The following is a 23,379-nucleotide window of genomic DNA, read 5'->3' on the forward strand; positions in this document are numbered from 1 at the left end:
GTTTGGCCTAACTAGTCGGCTTCTTTGCAACCGACTAATCTTATATCATAATAATAATAATATATATAAAATATAGTATCATAATAATATATATGGCCGTTCCAAATATTCAATCTATCTCTGGTTTGACATACGACCGATCGCAGCTAACATTGAATTGACATAAACTATATGTCTCTAATGTCTAATGTGAGCTATTCCTATCTCTAGTAGGGCAAAACCAGAGATAGACCAAATATTGGGAACGGCCGTTAGTAGCTTGTTCGACGACGGATAATAAAAACACATTTTGTACCAACAAGCGGCATCTATCGGTATCATATTGAAAAAGATTGAGCGCCATCTATTATTAATCAAATAAAACAATGTTAAGCTGCATTGTAATGTTCTAAAACAACGTGAAGCTCCATCTATCGGTGAACAGCTGCATCAATAGTCGTAAACTCCCAACAGGCGGTTAGCTGCGGTGAATTATGAATGTGACTGTCGCCATGCCGCGTGGAAGCCGGCCGCCGTGTCCGAGTCCGAGTCGCCTTCTACGCCGCCGCCGATCTGTGCCCGAGGCTGAAATGTAGATGGCGTTATTTTTATATCCTTAGGGCGCGAGCCGACGTGCGCGTGTTCTGCGCGGGTTTTACTATATCGTATGAGAAAACACAGCGCGGCACGCGCGCGGGATCTGCGCGGGTTCAGCGCGTGCTGCGCGCGTATTTTCCGATACGCTATAGTAGAACACGCACACACGTCTGATCGCGCCCTTACTCGTACTGAGGGAATATGCGTGCCGGCCGCAAAGGAAGATCTTCCGACCGAGCGAGGTGGTATCGGTCGGGCCGAAACCCACGTGATTGATTTCAGCTGTTATATACAATGTGTCCCGACACCGATGTCCGATCCTTTAATGTCATGATCTATGGCATATTTTACCGACAAATTGGCCCTCAAATTTAATCTCTCTCTCACGGTTGTAAAATGGCAGCCATTTTAATTTTTCTCGGGCTTTCACACTAATCTGTCCAGTACTTCTCATGTAAATATCCTATGAAGATAAAAAAGGTCTCATTTGATAGCTAAACTTGTGGACTACGCTTACACAGGCAATATGTTATAAATTTAATAATAATAATAATAATTTTATTCAAACATAAATACAATACACTGCACACACTAAAGCAAAAAAAAAGCAAACAATAAAACAAAAGAAAAAATAAAACAAACAACAAACTACAAAAAAATATACAGGCTGTAACAAAAACAAGTGATAATACTTTAGGGTGTGTACGTGTTCCCTGTAGAGATTTCACTGTGAAAGTAGCAGCGCTGAAAGACCTAGATTGATTATTAATAGCTTAAGATCTGGACTACTTGACAGCTGTCAAAATAAGCGTAAACAAAGGCTCTGTGAAAATAATGTATTTAAAATATTAAACCTAAATTATAACAAGAAACTGTGCTTTAAATTAACTAAATGTGATCTCAGTGACTCAGTGAATAAATAATCAGTTAAAAAACTCTTTGGTGTAAAGTGTAATCAATGAAACAAAATCAGCTGTTAAAGGATTTTCGAAATTTAAAATAAAAACTGGTATGTGTGCCATTTGGGATTAATGAAATAAAAAACAAAGCAAAACTAATAAGACTTTATTAAATATTCAAAAATCATAACAATACAGTGTAAAACAGAAAATTTTTGAAAAAAGACAATTAGAAGAATTTTAAAATATAAACGAATTTTAATGTGAAGTGCAGTTCACCTAGTGGAATTCATACGAACTAAAAAGTGACATTTGTTTGATTCTTCAAAATACTACCCAAATTATATTTTATTAAACCACATTTTTTTATTAAATCACAAACTTACAATGAATCCCACCGAAAATGAATTTGTTACCGTGAGGAGAAATTTAAGAACAACTTCGATGACCAACATCTGCAATTCATTTATATTAGATACCTCCATGAATAGCCTACCAAACACTTCACTCAATGATTCCAATACCGAATGCATCGAACACACGAATGTAATTCAAAAATTAACAAATGAACTAGACGTGGCCAATAATGAAGTAGAAAATTTAACATTGGAGATTCTGTCCCTAAAAAATGAATTAGAAAAACGTAACAAAATTATAGAAATGTACAAAAAACTTGAAAATACGGACTATATTACACCGAACTCAAGAAGGAAAAGTAGGAATAAAATTTATGACCTAAACCGGTGCCACAGTATGGAAACAAAACCACAAAAAAGGGAAAAAAACTTATTACATAATACACTGTATACCGACAATAACAAACACGATAAAAATCTAGAACACAAAATGACGATGACAGATAAGTCAACACAGACAAACAATAATGAAATAGACAACACAAAAATGGACAGGACAACAAGTATACCACAGACAACGCTATGTGACCCTATCAAGAAAACGTCAGATGCATTAAACAAAAAGAAGGAGAAGATCTGTCAACAACAAAAGAAGATGAATAAATTATGTGTATTAAGTACAAAACCAAATAATAACATGCTAAAAAATACTCTAAATACATTTGGAAATAATTTTAAAGTATGTCACTATAGCTCACCTCATTCCAATACGACACAAATAATTGACACCTTAAATAATAAGCTTGACAAATATACTATGAGTGATTTCTGTATAATTTTTATAAGCGAAAATGATTTTGTTATTACCAAAAATTATTTTAATTTAGTGATCGAAATTAGGAATATGTTAGTCAATATAAAAAATACAAATATAATTTTGTGTCTCCCTACATTTAGACTTGGTTATGATATGTATAATTGGAGAATAGAGCACTTTAACAACTTACTTTACTTGGATGCAATAACACACGAACATGTTTACATATTAGATTCAAATAAGAATATTAAATATCACTTCTCAATGTTCAATAAACGAAATGGGAAACTTAATAATCTAGGATATAATGTAATATTTCAAGACCTACACAATTGTATTAACGACATCTCCAAATACTTTAAAACACACAATGTTATTTCTAATAATAATTATGACAGCGAAATACAAGATAATAATATTGAGCTTTTTAATATAAATGATATAGAACAATCCAAAGACCTTTTTCTTGACTAGCAAGGTACTCATTCTCCACCAAAATATTGCTGGTCTTTTGAACAAAAGCGATACCCTGGTTTCCAGCTTGTTTGAACTATATGATAATAATAGATTAATAGATGTTATTTGCATTACAGAACACTTTATAAAGGCTGGTTACCAAAAATACATAACAGTTCCTAACTATTTATTAGGAGCATGCTACTGTAGGGAAAACCTAAGCAGAGGTGGATCATGTATCCTTATTAGAAAGGGAATATTGTGGAGTGAGCTAAAAAAGATATCAAACATGGCTATTGAGAATACCTTTGAGTGCTGTGCTGTGGAGTTAACAGACCACAAATTAATTATAGTATGTCTGTACAGAGTACCTAGACCTAGCAATCTCAACATATTCTTTGAGAAGCTTGAGCATCTTCTTAACTGCTTGATAAAAAAGAAACAAAGGCAAATAGTAATTGCCGGTGATTTTAACATTGACATTATAAAAAAGAATAATATTACTTTAGATCTACAATGCTTAGTAACAAAATATGGCTTTAAATTAGCACTCAATGAACCTACTAGACTTAGCAGTCAAAGTTGTATTGACAATTTTGCACATAATGTCGATACAAAGGTGAAAACTGAAATCGTGGAATTAGCTCTATCGGACCACACTGCTCAAATCATGCACTGCCCGACTAAGCGCACACCTAGCATAAGATACTGGCGTAAAAAACAAAGGGACTACAGCCAAGAGAATATGATAAAATTTAAAAATTGTTTAAATAGTTTAAGTTTCTCTGATGTATATAGTAATAAAGACACTAATTGTGTATATAATTGTTTTCTGGAAACTTTTCAATTGTTTTATAAGTTATGTTTTCCACACAAAATAATTACCATACGCACATATAGCAAGCCACAGTGGCTGTCTCGTGGAATAAGAATTGGATGCAAAAAAAAAAGAAAACTACTATGGACATTAAGAAAAATTCCGAATGCTGAAAATAAATTAAAATATTTGAAATATTCAAAATTACTAAAAAAAATTATAATAAAAACTAAAAGGGCACAAAATAGTTACAAAATTAAAATGTCAACAAATAAAACTAAGTCAATATGGAACATAATTAAACAGTCTAGAATCAATGTTCCAAGAGAGAACATTTCGGAAATTAAAATTAATGACCGCATCATAACAGACTCTAAAGAAATTGCCAATGAATTTAATGATTATTTTGTAGATAAAATTAATCCTATCCCAGGGTACGGTAAACATGTCACAAAAAATATTATAACCTCACCAAATTCAATGTTTATACCAGCAAGCTCACCTCAAGACGTACACAAAATCATTCAAAATCTGAAAAACTCAAAAAGCGTTGGATTTGATGAAATATCAACCAAAGTTATAAAATCGGTGAGTAATATTATCTCAGGGCCCATTAGCCATATTTTAAACCTAGGTATCATGGATGGAGTATTTCCTGATAAACTAAAAATTTCAATTATAAAGCCTTTATATAAAAAAAAACGATAAAAGATTATTACATAATTATAGACCCATTGCTCTTACATCTGTCATATCTAAAATCTTTGAAAAATATATATATAATTACCTGTACACTTTTTTTGAAAAATTTGACATTTTATGTAAGGAACAAAAAGGTTTTCGCCGAAATGTAGGTATTAATAGAGCTATTTTTGACTTTTTACAAAATGTAATGAAAAATATGGACAATGGAAACCCAGTTTGCTCTATATTCTGTGATATGACTCAAGCTTTTGACTATATTGATCACAGAATCTTACTTAAAAAACTTGAAGCATATGGTGTACGCGGAATTACATTAAAACTTATTGAATCGTATCTCACAAACAGAATACAATACACTGAAATAATACGACTAAATTTTAAAACACTTTATGAAGAGCGTTTTCTATCAAAAATTAGACATTTACTTTATGGAGTTCCACAAGGCAGTGTGTTGGGTCCTCTTTTATTTTTAATCTACATAAATGACTTTCCTAAATGTATTAACAAGCCCTTTACACTGTTTGCCGATGACAGTACCATAACTATTGATTGTGACAATTTAGAAAACTATGAAAATGACATTATTCAAACATTAAAATCAATTATAACTTGGCTTGACAATAACAATTTAAAAATTAACTTAACTAAAACAACTATCATCCAGTTTTTTCAAAGAAAGTTGCCACCTACGATTTGTGTGCATTATAATAACACTCAAATTGACCAAGTTGACAGTGCTAAATTTCTGGGACTAATTATTGATAATAAACTAAACTGGAAACCTCACATTGAACAACTGAGTAAAAAGATTAGCAGTAGTTCTTTTGCGCTTCTCAAGTTAGCATCCATAATGAATATCGATGGACTCTTATCTGCCTACCATGGTATGGTCGCATCGCTTCTACGTTATGGCATAATCTTTTGGGGGAACTCAACAGACAATGACATAATCTTCAAGATGCAAAAACGCTGTATTCGGGCAATGTTTGGCTTGAGAGTAACCGATAGCTGTAAGCCAAGTTTTGTTACATATAAAATTCTCACGCTTCCATCACTATACATACTAGAAATGGCATTGTTTGTACATAAAAATCATGATCTATTCCCTAAAAAGACTAATATTGTAGATAGGAATAGACGTGATAAAACCAAGATTATTACTGCAACATATAAAACTACACTCATGTCTAAAAGCGTAATTGGAATGTCTTCTAAAATATACAACAAACTACCTAAATCATGTAGAGAAAATAAAGTTAGTGTTAATTCCTTCAAAAAAGCTGTTTCCGAATTTCTAATACCAAAATGTTACTATAGTGTCTCAGAATACCTAAATGATAAAATTGGACTGACATAATACTGATTGATGAAAATTTATTTTTATTCTTTAGCTATAGGTTGACATACTTTAATTTTAACTTTTTATTCAGAATGAGATTATTGTGACATATTAGATATATTATAATTATTCTTTGACATGACTCCAATAACACAATCATATTTAATTCTCTTTGACATCTAATCATATTATTTAATTTATACATTTTTGACTAATTAATTGACATTCTAATTTGATCTTACTTAATACTATTATATCTTTATCACAATACTCTCATTATGAACATAATATTATCATGTATCACTAATTATTTATTACTTGAAGCCATGTAATGTAATTTATATCAAAGTCGAACCATATCCTTGTATAATCGCCCTCTAACTTCCAATGTAATATGTGGGGCATGTTTTTTGGGTGCTGAAAATTGAATTATAAACATTTAAATATAAATATTGTGATAGTTATAAGTATATAGGTTACCTGCAAGAAACTTAGATTACCTGTATTGTCTGCACCACATGGAAGGTCATATTAAAGCTTCTTTTGTCAGAAAGATATGAAGAATAACTTATAACATTTATTGGGTGCTGAAAATAAAAAATTAATGCATTAAAATAAAAAATAAGTAAATTATAAAATTGTAATAAGCAATTAGGTACCTATATTTAAGTTACCTGTAATGTCTACACCACGTGTAATGTTACACGAGGAATTTCTTCGATGAAGGTGGCATAGTTCACCTATGGTTTAGACATAGATGCTGAAAATTTATTGTATCACTGTTAAACAAAACAACAGGTAGCAAATAGTATATTTAAAAACAATGTGAATAAATACCTTAACTGTGCGATCTCCATTGAGCAATAAGCTATATAAATTGTTTGTAAAATAGAAATATACGATAATATATAGTCATAGTCAATAATCATAGTAGGAATCTCGTTCTCGTGCACATATTGCTAGTATATATTTGTAGATTTGTTCTCGTGTTTGTTTACACTTTACACCGCGCACCGCAAAAATAAGCTGACATTGACATTCTTTTTCTTTTATTATCTTCTCCTTCGTCTTTTTGTTAGACTTGCATATTTTTAATCAGTGCATATTTAAAAATGTTTATTGCATTGACAAAGACACAGGTTTATTGTAATAATTTGTATGTATTTATTGATTATTGATTTTTTTAATGATTATAATAACCATTTTATTATGTTATGACTAATGACTACTTTCTAATAATGTCTTAAATTTAATTTTACTTATCATTATTTGCATGCCTAAATACTATAGGTAGAAAGAGTGAACCATGTTTAATAATTCGACAACTTCTTGTACTTCTTTCTGCAAATAAATTATTATTATTATTATTACCTAAATTTTTTTTCACTTTTGTATGGGCAAGGGCCCGAGCGTCACGAGTTTCCCCATACAAAAGTGAAAAAAATTTTTGGTCTTTCAGCGCTGCTACTTTCACAGTGAACTCTCTACAGGGAACACGTACGCTCCCTAAATTATTATCACTTGTTTTTGTTACACCCTGTATATGGCATCATTAGGCAGTGCATTGTATAATGCCGAAAAGGATACCCACTCAGGTGTATTACCACGGCGCAGAACACTGCACCGCGGTACCTGATCTTCCGTGGTTCCTATACATATTACGCCTGACGCACGACAGATTCAACATAAATTATAATAATAATATATAATAATACTATACATAATATAATAACTAGCTGTTTGACCGAACTTTGCTCGGTATCCGATGAAAATGACATTTTCTAGAAATGATTCCTAGCTAGATCGATTTATCGCCCCCGAAACCCCCTATATACTAAATTTCATGAAAATCGTTGGAGCCGATTCCGAGATTCTAATTATATATATAGATATATACAAGAATTGCTCGTTTAAAGATATAAGATACAATAAAATAATAAAACATCATTTAGAATACTTAAATAAGAGTACGGTAGCTGCTATTTACGATACGGCACGGCATAACACCCGCATCTGTGACGCAACGACATTCCAGCTTCAGGAGATAAGTGCCTATTTCCCGCGCTTCAGTGCCTGAAACGAAGTTGTACGGGGAGCACGCGCAGGTGTGCGCTCGCGCCGACCTCCTGTGACCTAAATAATTATGTAGGTCAAGTTCATAGCAACTACCGAGTATAGTGCTATCAATAAATAATTAAATATATACATATAAGACGAAGGGACCATTATGAAATTTAATACTTATAGTGCGGATTATACTGTAAAAAGAGTATGGTAAGTGTATTTTACATCAATATATTATATATTATTAGTGACATGAAATATATACTACTTTATTTATTCTGTTTACTGTTTATATAAATAATAGAACTTTAACGTTGTTAGTGGCGGCCGAAAAGGAAGATCTTCTGACCGAGCGAGATAGCATGCTCGGTCAGACCGAAGCCCACTGACGTCATTTCAGACGTTGTATATATCTTGCCGTTCTCCGAAACTTCGAAAGCGCGATGCAGGAATGTTAGGCGAATTGTGAGTACCGCCACAGAACTATTAGTGTACATTCAGTCAACAATTTCGTGGAATTAAACATAGAAAAACCAAAGTTTAAGAAAAAAAATTGTGTATTTTTAATTAAAGGCTTTTTGTGAAAAATCTAGCACATTAAACTGTTTTTTTTTTTTTTAAAGATAGAGGAGGTTTTTATCTTAAATAAATTCTTTACTTCAATGCTCTAAGTCATATAGTTTAGAAGTTATAACGATTTTCTTATGAAGTATAGGTCAGATTAGTATGAAGCCCGAGAATTTTTTTTTTCAAAAGTTAGAAAAAATATATATTTGAAAGCCAATTTGTCACTAAAATATGCCATAAATCATGAGTTACATTTTTTTTTCTCCAACTTTTGAAAAAAAAAACTTTAAAAATACTAGGTAAACTAAATAAAACTCTGACAACATAATAGTGGTTCAGAAGCAATGGACTTCCATCATCATATCATGCCACAAGTCTGCTTATTCATCCTTCTTACTTAAAAAAAAAAGAGGTCGTCACTGACTGACCTGATCAGGTGTAGAGGGTGTGCTGCGGCTGGCTCCGCCGCGCCGCGCGCCACCGCCGCGCCGCCGCACCTTACTACTGGGAGGCGGCATTAGCTTGTCCTCCTTCTGTAATTACAAACTTTACTTCAAATATACTGCTAATGACAATTACACTGATCACAATTACAAATGATGATAATAATATATTGCGAGCAGCTCTGAATTTATGTATAGGCAGTATAGGCCACGGTCTATGGGCGGCAGCGTCCTATAGCGTCCTAGGGGGAGCGGCAGCGTCCTAGGATTGTGGCAGAGTACGTAAATGTAGGAGCGGCAAAAGTAAAGTGACTCATAATAAATATTAATCCAGCCCCGATTGTGAGATCCGTCTTGAGCCCTTACCCAACTCCCTATCGTCGCTGCATGGGTATTATACATTTTTCTGTAAGTCAACCTTTTGCATGTCTTCCTAGGACTAAAAGTAACTCCATACAAAAAGTAAAAAGGAAACAGATCCCCTTTTTGTTGCTTTCATTCCCTTTTCACGCGTGACGTGCATGACTCGCAGCGGAGATGTATAATCAGAGAATATGATTTCTTGGCAGATGTGGGATTTACATAAACTGGTTGCGTTACGTCAAACCTAGCCGTCAGATCACGACAAATATTGAATTGACATAACTCGACCAAATGACGTAGGTCCGTCAACTGAATAGGAATCAATTTCTTCTATAGTACTAACGGTTTTGAATTGAAATGTTCATGTCATGAATCATACCGGTATGTTGTCAGCGGAGCCCCAACTCTTGTGTAGCTGGTCCTCGTCCCTCTGATCCCTGGTCTTGGGCACGTAGGCGGAGGACCGCGTGGCCCCCACTCCGAGGAAGTTGCTGAAAGCCTCGGTAGTCCTCTTAACTCGCACGTTGAGGGAACCGATGCGGAGGAAACCCTCCTTCTCTGAAATTATCGCATAATACATTAAGACCTGCTTGCACAGATCTGGGTTAAAGTTAACCATGAGTTAAATGTGTTATCTCTTTTATGAATACCAAGAACGACAGAGATAATAATATCTTTACATCACGCCGGTCTGATCCCGTTCTAAGTACCCGAAGGACTTGCGTTACGGGCACCAGATAACATATTTAAGTTAGGGTTATCTTTAACCTGATCTGCGCAAGTAGACCGAAGTGTCTTTCACAATAACCACAGTGATAGCTTATCCGGAAGTTTTGTCACTGATATTTATATCGGCAACAGAGACAATACTTGCGAATATAAAGAGTAAGTATACCAAAACCAATATCAATATCATGCAAGTTAATTTCATTATTTTGAATGTATTTTTTTTTATCGTGGCAATGATTATAATTATAGATTACATTAAGTTAAGAAAATATTGAAAATAATAAACAGCGCTTGGTATTTACAATAATTATGTATTTAGGGATTGAGTGGCAAGAAAATCAACTGTGTGAGAGAAAATTGTGTGATAGTTTTTTTTTTTATATCAAAGTTAATAGTTAGGTACAAAACTCAACAACACGAAATTAAGATAAACATAAGACGATTACCTTTTTAAGTAAAACACACAAACAGCATCGACAAAATAAAACACAATCTCTACAAACTGAATACAAAATAATATAATTTCCTTCAAAACACCAGAAAGTAGAAGATGTGACGTCACAATACATTTTGAACCTACAAGATATGATTAGTTACTATTGTCTACAGAACATACATTATAATAATACTGTTCTATATCATAATATATAAAGATAAAAGCTAACTACTGTTTAGTATAAAATAATCACTAATTTTAAAATCCACACTGCGTATAGTGAATAGAGATGTTATATATAAGAAAAGTGTTTGTCTTGCTTGTCAAGCATCTTTTCTATTCAATTAGACACGACAATCTTATCTCTATCTTCTATATACACAGAGTAGGTTATTAAAGGATTTTGTCTACTAATAAACACTATTATTAGTAAAACAAAAAATATTACTTAAGTACAACTGAATACCCAATCGTTATTATAACCGTAAGCACCCAATAAAATATAAATACTAATTTAATATAAATAACAATAATTAAAATATTTTGTAGGTAGTATAAACTAAGTAATAACATTATAGTGTACAAGCAGTAGTAACATAAAATAATCATTGATTGTGATTTGTGAAATATAATTTGCAAGCTAACTAAAATCTACATAAGCTATGATAAAATACATTGTGTTAATACCCATCTATCTACAAAAAAATTATAAGTATTAATATATTATAGTACCTTTACACCTACCTACCTTAATATAATATTATAGTACCTTTACATAATATAATAATTATTATAATGTTTTCGATTCAATTCAATCACTCTAGCAAGAACTAGTACACTCTCAGTTTTTTATAATCAGAGCAAAAAACTTAGAGTTACCTTTACATGTTAAACTAATCACTTCTTTAATTCCTTCAGTTATTTTAACAACTTAACCGCCCTATAACCCAATATTATTGCACATTACTTTTACAAAATAATATTACTTATTTAGTTTCTGATGACATAAAACATAGTGCACGATAGAGACAAAATTATAGTAATACAGTAGTTGACAGTAGGGGACAGTAGGGGGAGACAACGAACACATATTATTACTACCACCATTGTACCATCCTTGTGATACCGGTCTTAGACATGTATTAATAAACCGCTTTTACCGCTAAGATTATTCTCGAGATTTAGTGTGTGCCTCACCTCCCTCCTATATAAGGTAGGTTAAGTAGTTATTAAGTAAGTGAATAAACTTATTTCGCGATGGCAACTCTCTTTTAATATACTCCCGAAGCCTGCACTTTGCAAGATCATTCTTGGGATGCTGTTTTAATTGTTACAACGTTTATACTTCTTACAATACTTGTGTTTAAGGTTTCAACTGAAATTATAAGTAACAATAAACGAAAGTTGGCAGCTGTTAGTTATTATAATTTAGACACTGTTTCCTCAGTGTGGCCAAACCTCTATTTAAGTTCTACACACTCTTGAGGTCAAACTAATATAACTAATGAGTAATGACCATATTGAGAGCGTATCAGCCAAGATTGGTATTGAGTAGGAGTATAAAAGCGGTTTATTAACACGCGCCTTGGAGTGTACAAACACATATAGTGCACACCAGCAGAGACACGGTACAAATCATACCACCGTCTTACTTGAGAACGAGTGAGCCAGTCTAGTGGGGGAGACTGGGGTCTGAACGACCGGGGGAGCGGTTACCGTACGACGGAGGGTTAGGGTCTCTGTTTCTGAAAATTATGTCTTCTGTTATGTTTCGATGGCATCAACTCATAGTTTGGATCATGGGCCATTACATCAATGTAAATGTAAGTGAAATAAATTTTCGTGTAGAAATCTTAAATCTACCTTTACACGAACTGATTTCGAACTCAATATTTTATAAAAATAGCTTAATAAGTTCGGATATAGGGTAAGTCTGGATAATACAAGTAAACGCTTTCAACGAGTACTTTGTGCGTCACATACACCTGCCTGGCTAAAATGGTCGCTTTGGAGAATCATATTATGAATCATAATATGATTCTTTTTTTTTTTAAATCGCAAAATGCAAGTTTGCTTGCAATTCATGTCTAATAATTCGTACTAATTTGACATTTGTCCGTTTTGACAATTCATTTGCTGAATTGACCCCCGGTCACAATAGACATAACTACCAGTAGTTCGACTGCAAAGAGACGGACAGGTTTCAATATCTGTCAAATTCGTCGGGTTTGACTAGGATTATGAACGGAATGTGCCTCGCGCTGGCTGATATAATTTATTTTTAAATATTTAAAACAAAGATTTCAAAATTAGATTCTAACAATTTTAATCGCATGTGCCAAAACACAAACAACAATACGATCAAAGAGGAACACGTCCAGCGAATATGTCATAGTTTTAAATTCGTAGGTAAAAAGTTAACAACCCTAGCGACGATTTTCGTCATAATACGTCAAATTGAAAAATTTCAACATCAGTTCTAAGTCGACATACTCTATAATTCTGTCTACTCTTTGAGAGGAATTCCTAAATGTGACCATTTTAGCCCCGCTGACACCAAGTGCAACAATTATCCGAACTCACACCGTATCATTAGCCTGATAAATCTTACTATACATTTTATAATAATTTTTCACTACTTATTGCATTCCTCTAGACAACTCCATACATGATGTCGGCCATCTTGTGCAGCAGGCTTCGGTACTTACTTCTGTATGAGCCGGGCGAGAGCGAGGTGTCGAGGTGGACGAGGTATTGGCGCGGCTTGCGACCCGACCAGTCGCGGACGTTCTGATCCGCGTCTGAAAATCATACACGAGATTTAAAGGTCATAAACTGTGGAGTAATTGTCACTCGTCCATCGTCGAAAGTCCTACACCAAGTACGCAGAATAACAAGCTCCTTAATTTGGGTTAATATCGAACACTCATCAATTCACGATCATCATATGGTCAAAGTTATAGTTATAGTTAAGGCTAACTTTAACTTTAACCTTAAGTCTTAACTTTGACCACAGAATTTGACAGATGACAGCTGGTCCGACAAGGCTTTAAATGAACGTGGGCGGGGGCGCTGCTGGTAAAGAACTGTCAAAAATGGCGTTTTTGTATGATTACAGCGTCAGTTCCTTTTTTCGCCACGTTCATATAAAGCCTTGTCGAGCTCAAGGTTATAGTTAAATATATTAACTTTAACCAAAGATTTGACATTTTGCATTGTAGTTAAAGTTATAATTAAAATTACAGTTATGGTTAAAGTAAGTTGGTGCAACCCACCCTAAGTAAAATAAATTGTACAGCCCTTCTGTACCCAATACTTTACTTGAGCTAGGCTGAAGTTCGCTTAACAGAGGGCGGATTTAAATTTTTGTTTTGTGCTGCTTACACACCAAGGAATACATGACAGCCGCAAAATGCAAAATGGGCCTGTCAGATCTAAAAGCAAGAATGATAAAGAGTGAAGTTCATTATAGTGTACTATCGAGGAAATTTATTTCTAGGCAGTTGACGGACCTACGTCATTCGGTCGTGTTATGTCTATAAAAATATATATTTCGTCGCGACTAGGTTTGACGTAACGAGACCAGATTACGTAGATCCGCCATCTGCCTATGAATCAACTTCACTAATAGTAAATAAGCACGTACCATACACATCTACTAGTAGCTTGAAGACGTTCTCGTGACGAAATTGCATTGCGATGTGCAGGGGAGTGTAGCCCTGGAAAATATCACAATAGTAGCTTAGTAAAGTACTGGCATCGAGGAAGTTGATTCCTAAGCAGTTGACAGACCAGCGTCATTTGGATCATGTCAATTCAATGTTAATTGTGATCTGTCAGCTGGGTACGTCAAGTAACGCAACCAAACTACTTAGGTCCCCGATTTGCATAGGAATCAACTTCTCAAGTACATAACAATTAAATGTGGACGTTGTATAATAAGACGTAATGTGGTCCAACAAATTAAAAAATATATATTTACTTAATCACTATAGTTATATTCATCTGAGCCACAAAAAATATTTTATTTTTTGATTTTAATTAATATTATTTATCACAAATTCATGAAAAACGCCATCTACATTCCATTCAAAGAAGCAGGGCAGTACAAAGTCCGGCATTAGTTCAACGTTTCGCAGTTAGATGGCATTTGGTATGTCAGTTTCGGTAGTCCAAGACCTCGATTCTACTTAGAGTTACCATATGTCCGGATTAATCCGGACATGTCCGGACTTTTAGGCTCTTGTCCGGACTTCGTCAGGCCTTCTCATTTGTCCGGATTTTTAATTACTTGATGAAATATGAGAAATAAAACTAGTAAAGTTACATCGACGTATGTACATTGTACGTGCGTTAGTTTATCGTTGTATTATACTGGTGGCGGTGGACTGGCTGGCGCCATCAGTGCTGCCAACATGAAGACAGTGTTGCCACCTTGAAAACAGTGTTGCAAATTTTAAAAATATCGTGTCGTGCGTGGGTAAGGTGAAAAATGTTTTTTTTGTTCTTTTAACTAAGTACGACAAAAAGTCAAAAGTCCGGACTTTTATTGAAATGTCCGGCTTTTTGTCAGGACTTTTGTAATACCTAGATAGTAACCCTAATTCTACTAATATAATCGAACATTAATACAGCTTAGATTCAGACCTAATTCTAGCAAACAGCAGAACAGTAATTTAAAAACGTCGTCATCCGAAACCGAACTCTTGCCATTTGTTTGCAATACAATATTTTTACAAATAAAATTATTTATTTTTTATTCTTTATAAACTCCTAGCTTATAAAAAATCTGATTTGCCCTCCTCTGGCCTAGAACATGGGTTATTTGCCCTCCTAGCCCAGAATTTGGGTAATTTGCCACTCCCTGGCCCAGAACCTGGGTACGCCCATGGACTACATTGTGCTACTAGAATTTTATTATGCACTGCTCCAGGAGCTGTCACTGGATTTGGAGACAAAGCAGGCCTTATTAATGGAATAGCTTGTTTAATTCTCGGTGAAGGTAAGCCTGGGGAGCTTTTCATTCTTGGAGACGAAGGGATAGAAGAAATTTTTTATCTTGGTGACGCTGGACCCGGTGATAAAGGATATCCAGAACCGTCCGCTTTCGGGACGTAGATTACTGGAGCGAAAATAATATCTTCAGAATCAACACTGATATAACGTTGTCAGTCCGTTTAGAATTAATTTAACTAGATGATTCTAAGAGAGTCTTTATTGCGTCGGCGTAGAGGTGGCGTCAGAGGCGAAATAACACAACAGCCTGATTATTTTATTATTATAAAAAATAAGTAATTTTAACGTACTTAATATTTGGATCATTTTAAAATTAATTTAAAAAGTTAGCATCAAAATTTAGACATACTTTTTTAATGTTTAAAAAGTCCAAACATCAAAACTTTAATGATGAACCACGAAGTTCCTGTTGACGAAAGTGATCAGCCCTTTGAACGTTAGATCTCGTCTCGTCAGCCGTGACAGTCGGCAGCACACGTCACCCCTTCCTCCCCCATACGTGCACATTCAATACCATCGATATTAAATCCGATATTATCTCGCGACAGCTGTATACAGGAGATAGATTACACATTTTCCCATTTAGTTTTATTTCGAGGAAATCATTTTGCATGTTTCTGAATATCCTGTTTGGTATTCTCGATATAATAGTCAAAAGGCAGGCACTTTGGCCTGTAATGTGAGCTGACCCTTATTCCGTCGATGATTCGTCACTATTGACAAACTTGGGTTCGAAAGCGGCATGTTTTAGAGTTGAACGGAAATTGTTAATTCGCCTATTGTGATTGCGTTGAACGCAGAATGTATTTGTGAGGATTCATACACTCACCCCATTCTGCAAGCCGCACATGAAACAAGAAAAAATAGAGCTATAATTACTATAAATAAAATGTAAATTAAATATTTTAGCTAGCTATAAATTACCACGTATTTTAAAAATATAATACTTATTTAAAATTTAATGGTTTTACTAAAAATGTAAACACCTGTTGAACAGTTGATTAGAGAAAAATTCAGTACAAAATGGTCTCAAAACAATTGTTCAATAGATGTTTAGTTTTTTTGTGGTAAGACCGTAAGTTATTAAATTTGATGTTTTGTCATGGGCAGTGGTAACCGCTCACCATAATTAGTTAGTAATTAACTGCCAGGGCACTGTCAACTAAATTTACTCAGAAGTCAGATATAACAGAGAGTATTTTGTTATTTTGGTTACTATAACTTGGCTCTCCACATACCCTTCTGCTAATAAAGATTTACGCAGCATATAATTTTTTCAAGGTCCTCTGGTTATGGTGTCACAAGTCGCCAGATGCCAGATTCGCTTTGCAATGCTTTTCAATACGCCACACAAAGACAATGCAGACACAGTACTTGTTACTTGTTATTGTAACTTCGATAGCGCGATGCAGGAATGTTAGGCGAATTGTGGGTACCGCCACAACTTGTTACTTGCTGTGTAAATATTTTATTAGCAAGGAGAATTATTTTATTAGTAAGGAGAATATAGTTTACTTTAAATTTAGACTGTAAAAGCAATATATGATTATGTTATTTAATAATCAGGAAAAACAATTTAGTCCCCCGTGCGAGCTTCACATAATAAACCTAGCCTGATATTAATATCTTTTTACATTTCCAAAGTTGTAACCTAGGCTTGACTCTAGAGCTTTCGCTATTGACGCTAGATCTAGCCTTAGAGCCTAGGTCCTAGAGGTAGCTACAATGAATTGTAAATCACTTATAATCAGGTGGCTCACCGATCGTTCGTTGACGACGTGTCTGTGTACTCCAGCTAGCAGCTTCACCAGGTTCTCATCACCGCGCTTGCACGCCCAGTGCATTGCCGTCTGAAAGTGTTACAGACAGATCGTTACATACATTCATCCAACATAATTTCACATTCACGCAACATAAAAAGTTACATCTACAAGGTGTAACAAAACTAAGCGATAATACTTTAAGGTGTGAATGTATTGTCCCTTATATAGAGTTCACTGTGAAATTAGCAGCGCTGAAAAAGCATTTTTTGTGATTTGTATTGGCAAACACTCCAGCGTCATGAATTTTTCCATGCAAAAGTGAAAAAAAAAACTCTTTCAGCGCTGCCACTTTCACATCGAAGTCTATACAGGGGACCAATACGCACCCTAAAGTATTATAATTTAGTTTTGTTACAACCTGTAGGTACATTGTAGTGTTGTAATGATATCTTATTTTTGCAACAAATAGTCATTTGGATGCTAGTCGCTTTTTGCAATAACGCAAGAAAGTATAAAGACCAAATTAATATACCGTCCCGAAAATTAAATCAGTTAACTCTATTTTCATACGAATTGTGTCACAACAGCCCAATTACAAGTGGCATACTTATATTATATCTTATCGATGAGTATGAAATAACGACAAAACATTCTAAGGTTTATTTCTACGAAATGACAACTTCGTTCAAACAGTCAAACGCTGGCTTCGTCTATTGACAATGACTCGAGGAACTCTGTAATGTTGTCCTTGCAAAACCTGTCGAGTGCTGGTGGTAGATTGTATTTGTTTTGTATTGTCGGATCTTCGTTTATCTGTGTCTGCCTACCCCCGAACGCGCGGCGATTACGCGTGCGCTCGCGTTCTCCCAGCCTATAGCCGGGAGATGTTTTCGTCCTTGCGAGCCGGGCCGCACCAGCACGCAACGAATAATTCGCCACTAGGAACACTAATCGTCTAACGTGCTCCGGACCCACGCCGCCGCGTAAACACGGCCCGACAGATTAGAGAACCTTTTATTTTCATATATGTAAAACAGATTGACGGACAATATAATTTCCGAAATAGCTCCGTAATCGGAGCATTAGCATCGACATCCATATTAAGCATTATATTTTGGGTAGGCTATTATTATAATGCTAGCTTAGTACGAGTCGGGCCGACCGCGCATTTACGAAACGCTCTCGGACCTACAATTTCTGCCGGCCGTTCCCGCAACTTATTATATTTAATGCCTTTTTATAATCTTATTATGAATTTACATATTAGCTACCGACTCTTATTACTGCCTATCGTATTAAATCTATTAAAACATAATCGAGGACGAACCCAAAAAAAGTTTATAATAACTTTTTTATGACGATCTTGTGTCATAATAGCGAGTCCCAAACTTCATCATAAATGTTTATAATAACGTTCGCCCAGCTGGAGATGTGGGCTCGCCCGAGCTGTACTTGCATCCTGATCAGGCACACCGGCTCTTCAAAAGTAATTTAGCACTGCTTTGAAACAATCGGTCGCGAATCGCAATGAAATAAGTGTCCCCCGTGCGGGGCGGGCGTCGCGTCGCGTTTCGTGGCGTCGAGCGGGACGTTATTCGAGGCAATCGTGTGTACAAGGTGTAGGCGGGCTCGTGGCTGATTCAGTGTGCTAGCCCGCCCCCGCCCCCGCCCCGCGCCTCCTCCCCGCGCCCCGACGAGAAAATATATTAGCCGATGGAGAAAAGCTGATCATTCGGATGCGCCGCGATTTTCCACGTACGATTGGTAGCAAAATAACTGGTATTTTTAAGAAACTGACTTCCAAAAAGCTGGAGATTACGAACTTGTTACATTCAGCCAAGGATATTCGTTATATTATATTATTTTTGAACGAGTGTGTCCCTTGTGTGCTATTCTAATTGGAAATATTATAGAACATGATTTTCGACTGTAAAATAAAATATTACATTACTATAGCTTTAGTGAGATATAAAAGGTAAAAAATATATTTTCTGCGGCTAACACCCATCTCGCATGTAACGAGTCAGGTCGAAGCTCAATACAGAATTTAAAAGTTTATTATTCCCATAAATGATATTTTCTACATACAGAGTAATTCTCGCTTTTATCTATACTAATATTATAATTGGGAAGAGTTTGTTTGTTTGTTTGAACGCGCTAATCTCAGGAACTACTGGTCCGATTTGAAAAATTCTTTTACTGTTGGATAGCCCATTTATCGAGGAAGGCTATAGGCTATATTTTATCACGCTAAGTATAATAGGAGCGAAGAAATAGAGAAAAATGTGGACAAAACGGGGGGAAATTATTTGAAAGAGCTTATTTGAACGCGCTAATTTCAGGAACTACTGGTCCGATTTGAAAAATTATTTCAGTATTAGATAACCCATTGATTGAGAAAGGTTATAAGCTATATTTGATCACGCTAAAATTAATAGAAGTGAAGAAATAGAGGATAATGTGGAAAAAACGGGGGAAATTATATGAAAGGGCCTATTTGAACGCGCTAATCTCAGGACCTACTTATTCAATGTGAAAAATTCTTTCAATGTTAGATAGCCCATTCATCGAGGTAGGCTATAGGCTATATTTTATCACGCTAAGACTAATAGGAGCGAAGAAGTAGAGGAAAATGTGGTAAAAACGGGGGAAATTATTTGGAATTGCTTATTATCTTATGAACTACTGGAGCAATTTTTATGTTATTTGGCAAACATGAAGAATAGACCACATGAAGGGACATAGGCTATTTTTTGCTGCAAAATGTCCAGTTGCATGAAATTCCTAAATTACGCAAGCGAATCTATATCTATAAAATCGTAGGAAAGTCAATTCTGTATATTGAATATATTTTGTACTTACAATAAATAATACTTGGGATGTGATCTACTATGCTAACGCGGACGAAGTCGCGGGTAACAGCTAGTTAATAATAAAAACACCTTCATGTGTGTCTTATATTATGACTTCATTAAAGTGGAAAAAGGCTGGACATTTATATGATAGTTTATAACACGGTTTCAACTAACTTTGGTGCTGTTATGTTCACAAATTGTTTTGTTTTTATTACTTACGTTATGGTAATTTTATTACATTACATAAAGTTGTGTATGAAATTATAATGTTTGCTTTTTCTCGCTGCTTAAGGTTCTTTAAGGCGTGTATATCCACGGCCATAAAATAGATACATAATATTATGTACAGTATAATATTGTTATATTATAATAAAGACCATTTACTGCAGTTATTATAAGCAGCGCCAATTTACTAGATTTGTTATCTTATTTTTTCTGCCTCAAGAGTCAAGATAGGCTAGCCTAGCGAAAATTCTCGAATTGGAGATTTATCCGTCCGACTGCCCCAAACTAGCATACAGGCACAGAATAGGTACATATTAGTAAAAATACAGGCTTTTCGAAAGGGTCTAAGCTACTGGTCTGGTTAAGACCGTGGTAGTTTAATCGTGGCTATAACTAGTCTGTCCAATATCCATATTGCCGACTCCAATATCCATATTGCCGACTTTAAGTAAAATCTTTGAAAAAATAATTCTAAATCAATTACTTGCTCATTTTAACTCAAATAATTTATTACATAATAATCAATTTGGTTTTACTAAAGGTCGGTCTACAACAGATGCAGGCATTAGTCTTCTGTGTAGTATTTTTGAAGCTTGGGAGGAGTCGCAGGATGCACTTGGTATTTTCTGCGATCTCTCTAAAGCATTTGACTGTGTGGAGTATGATACTCTAATAAGAAAACTACACCATTATGGTGTAAGGGGCCCGGCACTTAAACTTCTTAAATCTTACCTTACAAATAGAACGCAGAGGGTGGAAGTTAACTCCATAAGGTCTAATGGAACCAAAATAAAACTAGGTGTGCCACAAGGGTCCATTTTAGGGCCTTTTCTTTTTCTCATCTATATAAATGATTTACCTTATCTTGTTAAAGATAAGCATGAGATAGTACTTTTTGCTGATGACACTTCACTAATTTTTAATGTGAAGAGGCGACAATTTAATTATGACGAGGTAAATAGTGCTCTCTCAAAAATAGTACATTGGTTTAATGCTAATAATTTACTTTTGAACTCTAATAAAACAAAATGTTTAAAATTTATCTTGCCAAATGTTAGGCAAGTACAAACCAATGTACTATTAAATGATGAGAAAATGAATTTAGTAGACACCACCGTATTCCTAGGCATAACGCTGGATTGTAAGTTACAATGGGGTCCACATATTGCGAAACTGGCAGATAAGCTTAGTTCTGCAGCATATGCTGTTAAAAAAATTCGTGAAATCACTGATGTAGAGACCGCGCGATTAGTTTACTTTAGCTACTTTCATAGCATAATGTCTTACGGCATCCTCTTGTGGGGAAACGCGGCGGACATTAATACAATATTTGTGCTGCAGAAGCGAGCTATTCGTTCTATTTATAAGATGTCGTCTTTGGAATCTCTAAGAGAAAAATTTAAAGAAATAAGAATTCTGACCGTCACATCTCAATACATTTTGGAAAATCTCTTATATGTTAGAAAGAACATAAATATTTTCAAAAAGAAAAGTGATAACCATAATGTAAATACTAGAAATAAGAACAAGTTAGCAATACCAATGTTCAGACTAGCCAAAATAAGCAAATCCTTTAAAGGCCAATGTATACGCCTATACAATAAAATCCCAGAAAATGTTCAAAATCTACCTTTAAACAAATTTAAAAAAGCAGTTAAAGAACGTTTGTGTGCTAAAGCGTATTATAAAGTCAATGATTTCTTCGAGGACAGCACACCTTGGGAATAGGGTGGCTCCATGCAGGTTACTTTTCTTTTAATTTTGTTACATAGCTGTAAGCCATAACATTGTAATTTTCCATTTTTTTTTGCAAAAGATGGCCCCGTGCGAGTTTCTTACGCCGGTTCTTCTCGGCGGGGTAGTTCCCGAACCGGTGGTAGGCAACGTAGTTTCTTCGTTCGACTTTCAAAAAGTGTATCATGATACCCATTTTGAATAAAAAAAAAAAAGATATTTTATTTATATTGTTGCTAGTTGGTTTGGAGAAGGATGCACACTTTATTTACTTACAAACTACCAACGACACCGAAACGGTTTAAATACTTACTTATAATTTTTGATACAGACTAAAACTCGTTTGTAGGCCTTGTAGGTCTTCTATCTATTTGAAGACATAGATGTTTTCTAATAGATAGAAGACATCTCTATCTAGTAGACTGTCCAGCGTACAGATATTTCAAAGAATTTTTTGAGAGAGATGAGACGAATTTCCACGCGTTCGATGTTTTAAAATCAAACACTCTTTAAAAAATCCCTCTCGTAGCACAAAAATAATTAATATTTTGAGTACCGCGTCCATCGCAAATTATAACTGGTTTTCCTCTGCCGTAGGCCGTGTAATATTGACAAAAGTTCCCTCGTCCTCGATCGTTCATAAACCTTAGATTTATAAGTCGGCGTTAACTACTTCACTAATTAGGGGGCACCGGGCCTCGCGGAGGGTCACAATAATTTAATAATATAATTCTGTTAACATCATTAACTATCGCGGGGCTTGTATTATTAGGTGCGTACTAGATCATACTTGTTAATAACGATCGTTTACGTAGGTTTATAATTTACAAATTACGCGCTTTTTACGTACGTCGCTTTTTAAAATTAGGAGCTTTTTATTAGTACAATCGTTATTGTGAGTAAGAGCTCAATTTATACTTGAACTTTGAAGTGGTTATGGGCGCAGATTTGTTTTTGCAATAATTCTCGGCTACTCGCATCCAACTTAAATTACGAAAGGGTCTATACCTATTATGACAAGCCATCTATGGGCTTTTAGTTCTTAATATTGTAGTTCTTTATTATTAAATATATATATAAAATGAATACTCTAGTTAGTACTTAGTAGTATATGAGTATATTATGAAGTTCTATTCCTAGTCTCGAGATTATTAAAACTATGTATTATGCTAAGAACAGAGTATACTTAGCGTGATCTTGATATTCTTGACGTACACCA

At 34.8% G+C, this 23,379-nt stretch overlaps 1 protein-coding gene and 1 long non-coding RNA gene across 4 annotated transcripts in view; both read right to left on the minus strand.

Annotated features, from left to right (window-relative positions):
- Positions 1-268: 268 nt before the first annotated feature.
- LOC121738959 (ankyrin repeat domain-containing protein SOWAHB) overlaps positions 269-23,379 on the minus strand; it is an 81,203-nt gene continuing 58,092 nt past the window's right edge. For 2 of the 3 annotated variants that reach the window (XM_042131248.1, XM_042131247.1), the window contains exons 7-14: positions 17,344-17,433; positions 16,413-16,418; positions 14,214-14,286; positions 13,276-13,368; positions 12,220-12,312; positions 9,782-9,960; positions 9,025-9,129; positions 269-564 (exon numbers count right to left, since the gene is read on the minus strand). In XM_042131248.1, the coding sequence (XP_041987182.1) occupies positions 472-564; positions 9,025-9,129; positions 9,782-9,960; positions 12,220-12,312; positions 13,276-13,368; positions 14,214-14,286; positions 16,413-16,418; positions 17,344-17,433 (732 nt within the window). In that variant the 3' untranslated portion in view covers positions 269-471. The remainder of the gene's footprint in view (positions 565-9,024; positions 9,130-9,781; positions 9,961-12,219; positions 12,313-13,275; positions 13,369-14,213; positions 14,287-16,412; positions 16,419-17,343; positions 17,434-23,379) is intronic. The other variant, XM_042131249.1, reaches the window with a different exon arrangement.
- LOC121738960 lies at positions 6,199-6,714 on the minus strand. Its single transcript, XR_006037373.1, has 3 exons — positions 6,640-6,714; positions 6,466-6,552; positions 6,199-6,382 (listed from the first exon to the last, which is right to left on the minus strand). It is a non-coding gene; the product is annotated as an uncharacterized LOC121738960 (long non-coding RNA).

This window comes from Aricia agestis, chromosome Z (assembly GCF_905147365.1).
Source record: "Aricia agestis chromosome Z, ilAriAges1.1, whole genome shotgun sequence".
NCBI lineage: Eukaryota > Metazoa > Arthropoda > Insecta > Lepidoptera > Lycaenidae > Aricia > Aricia agestis.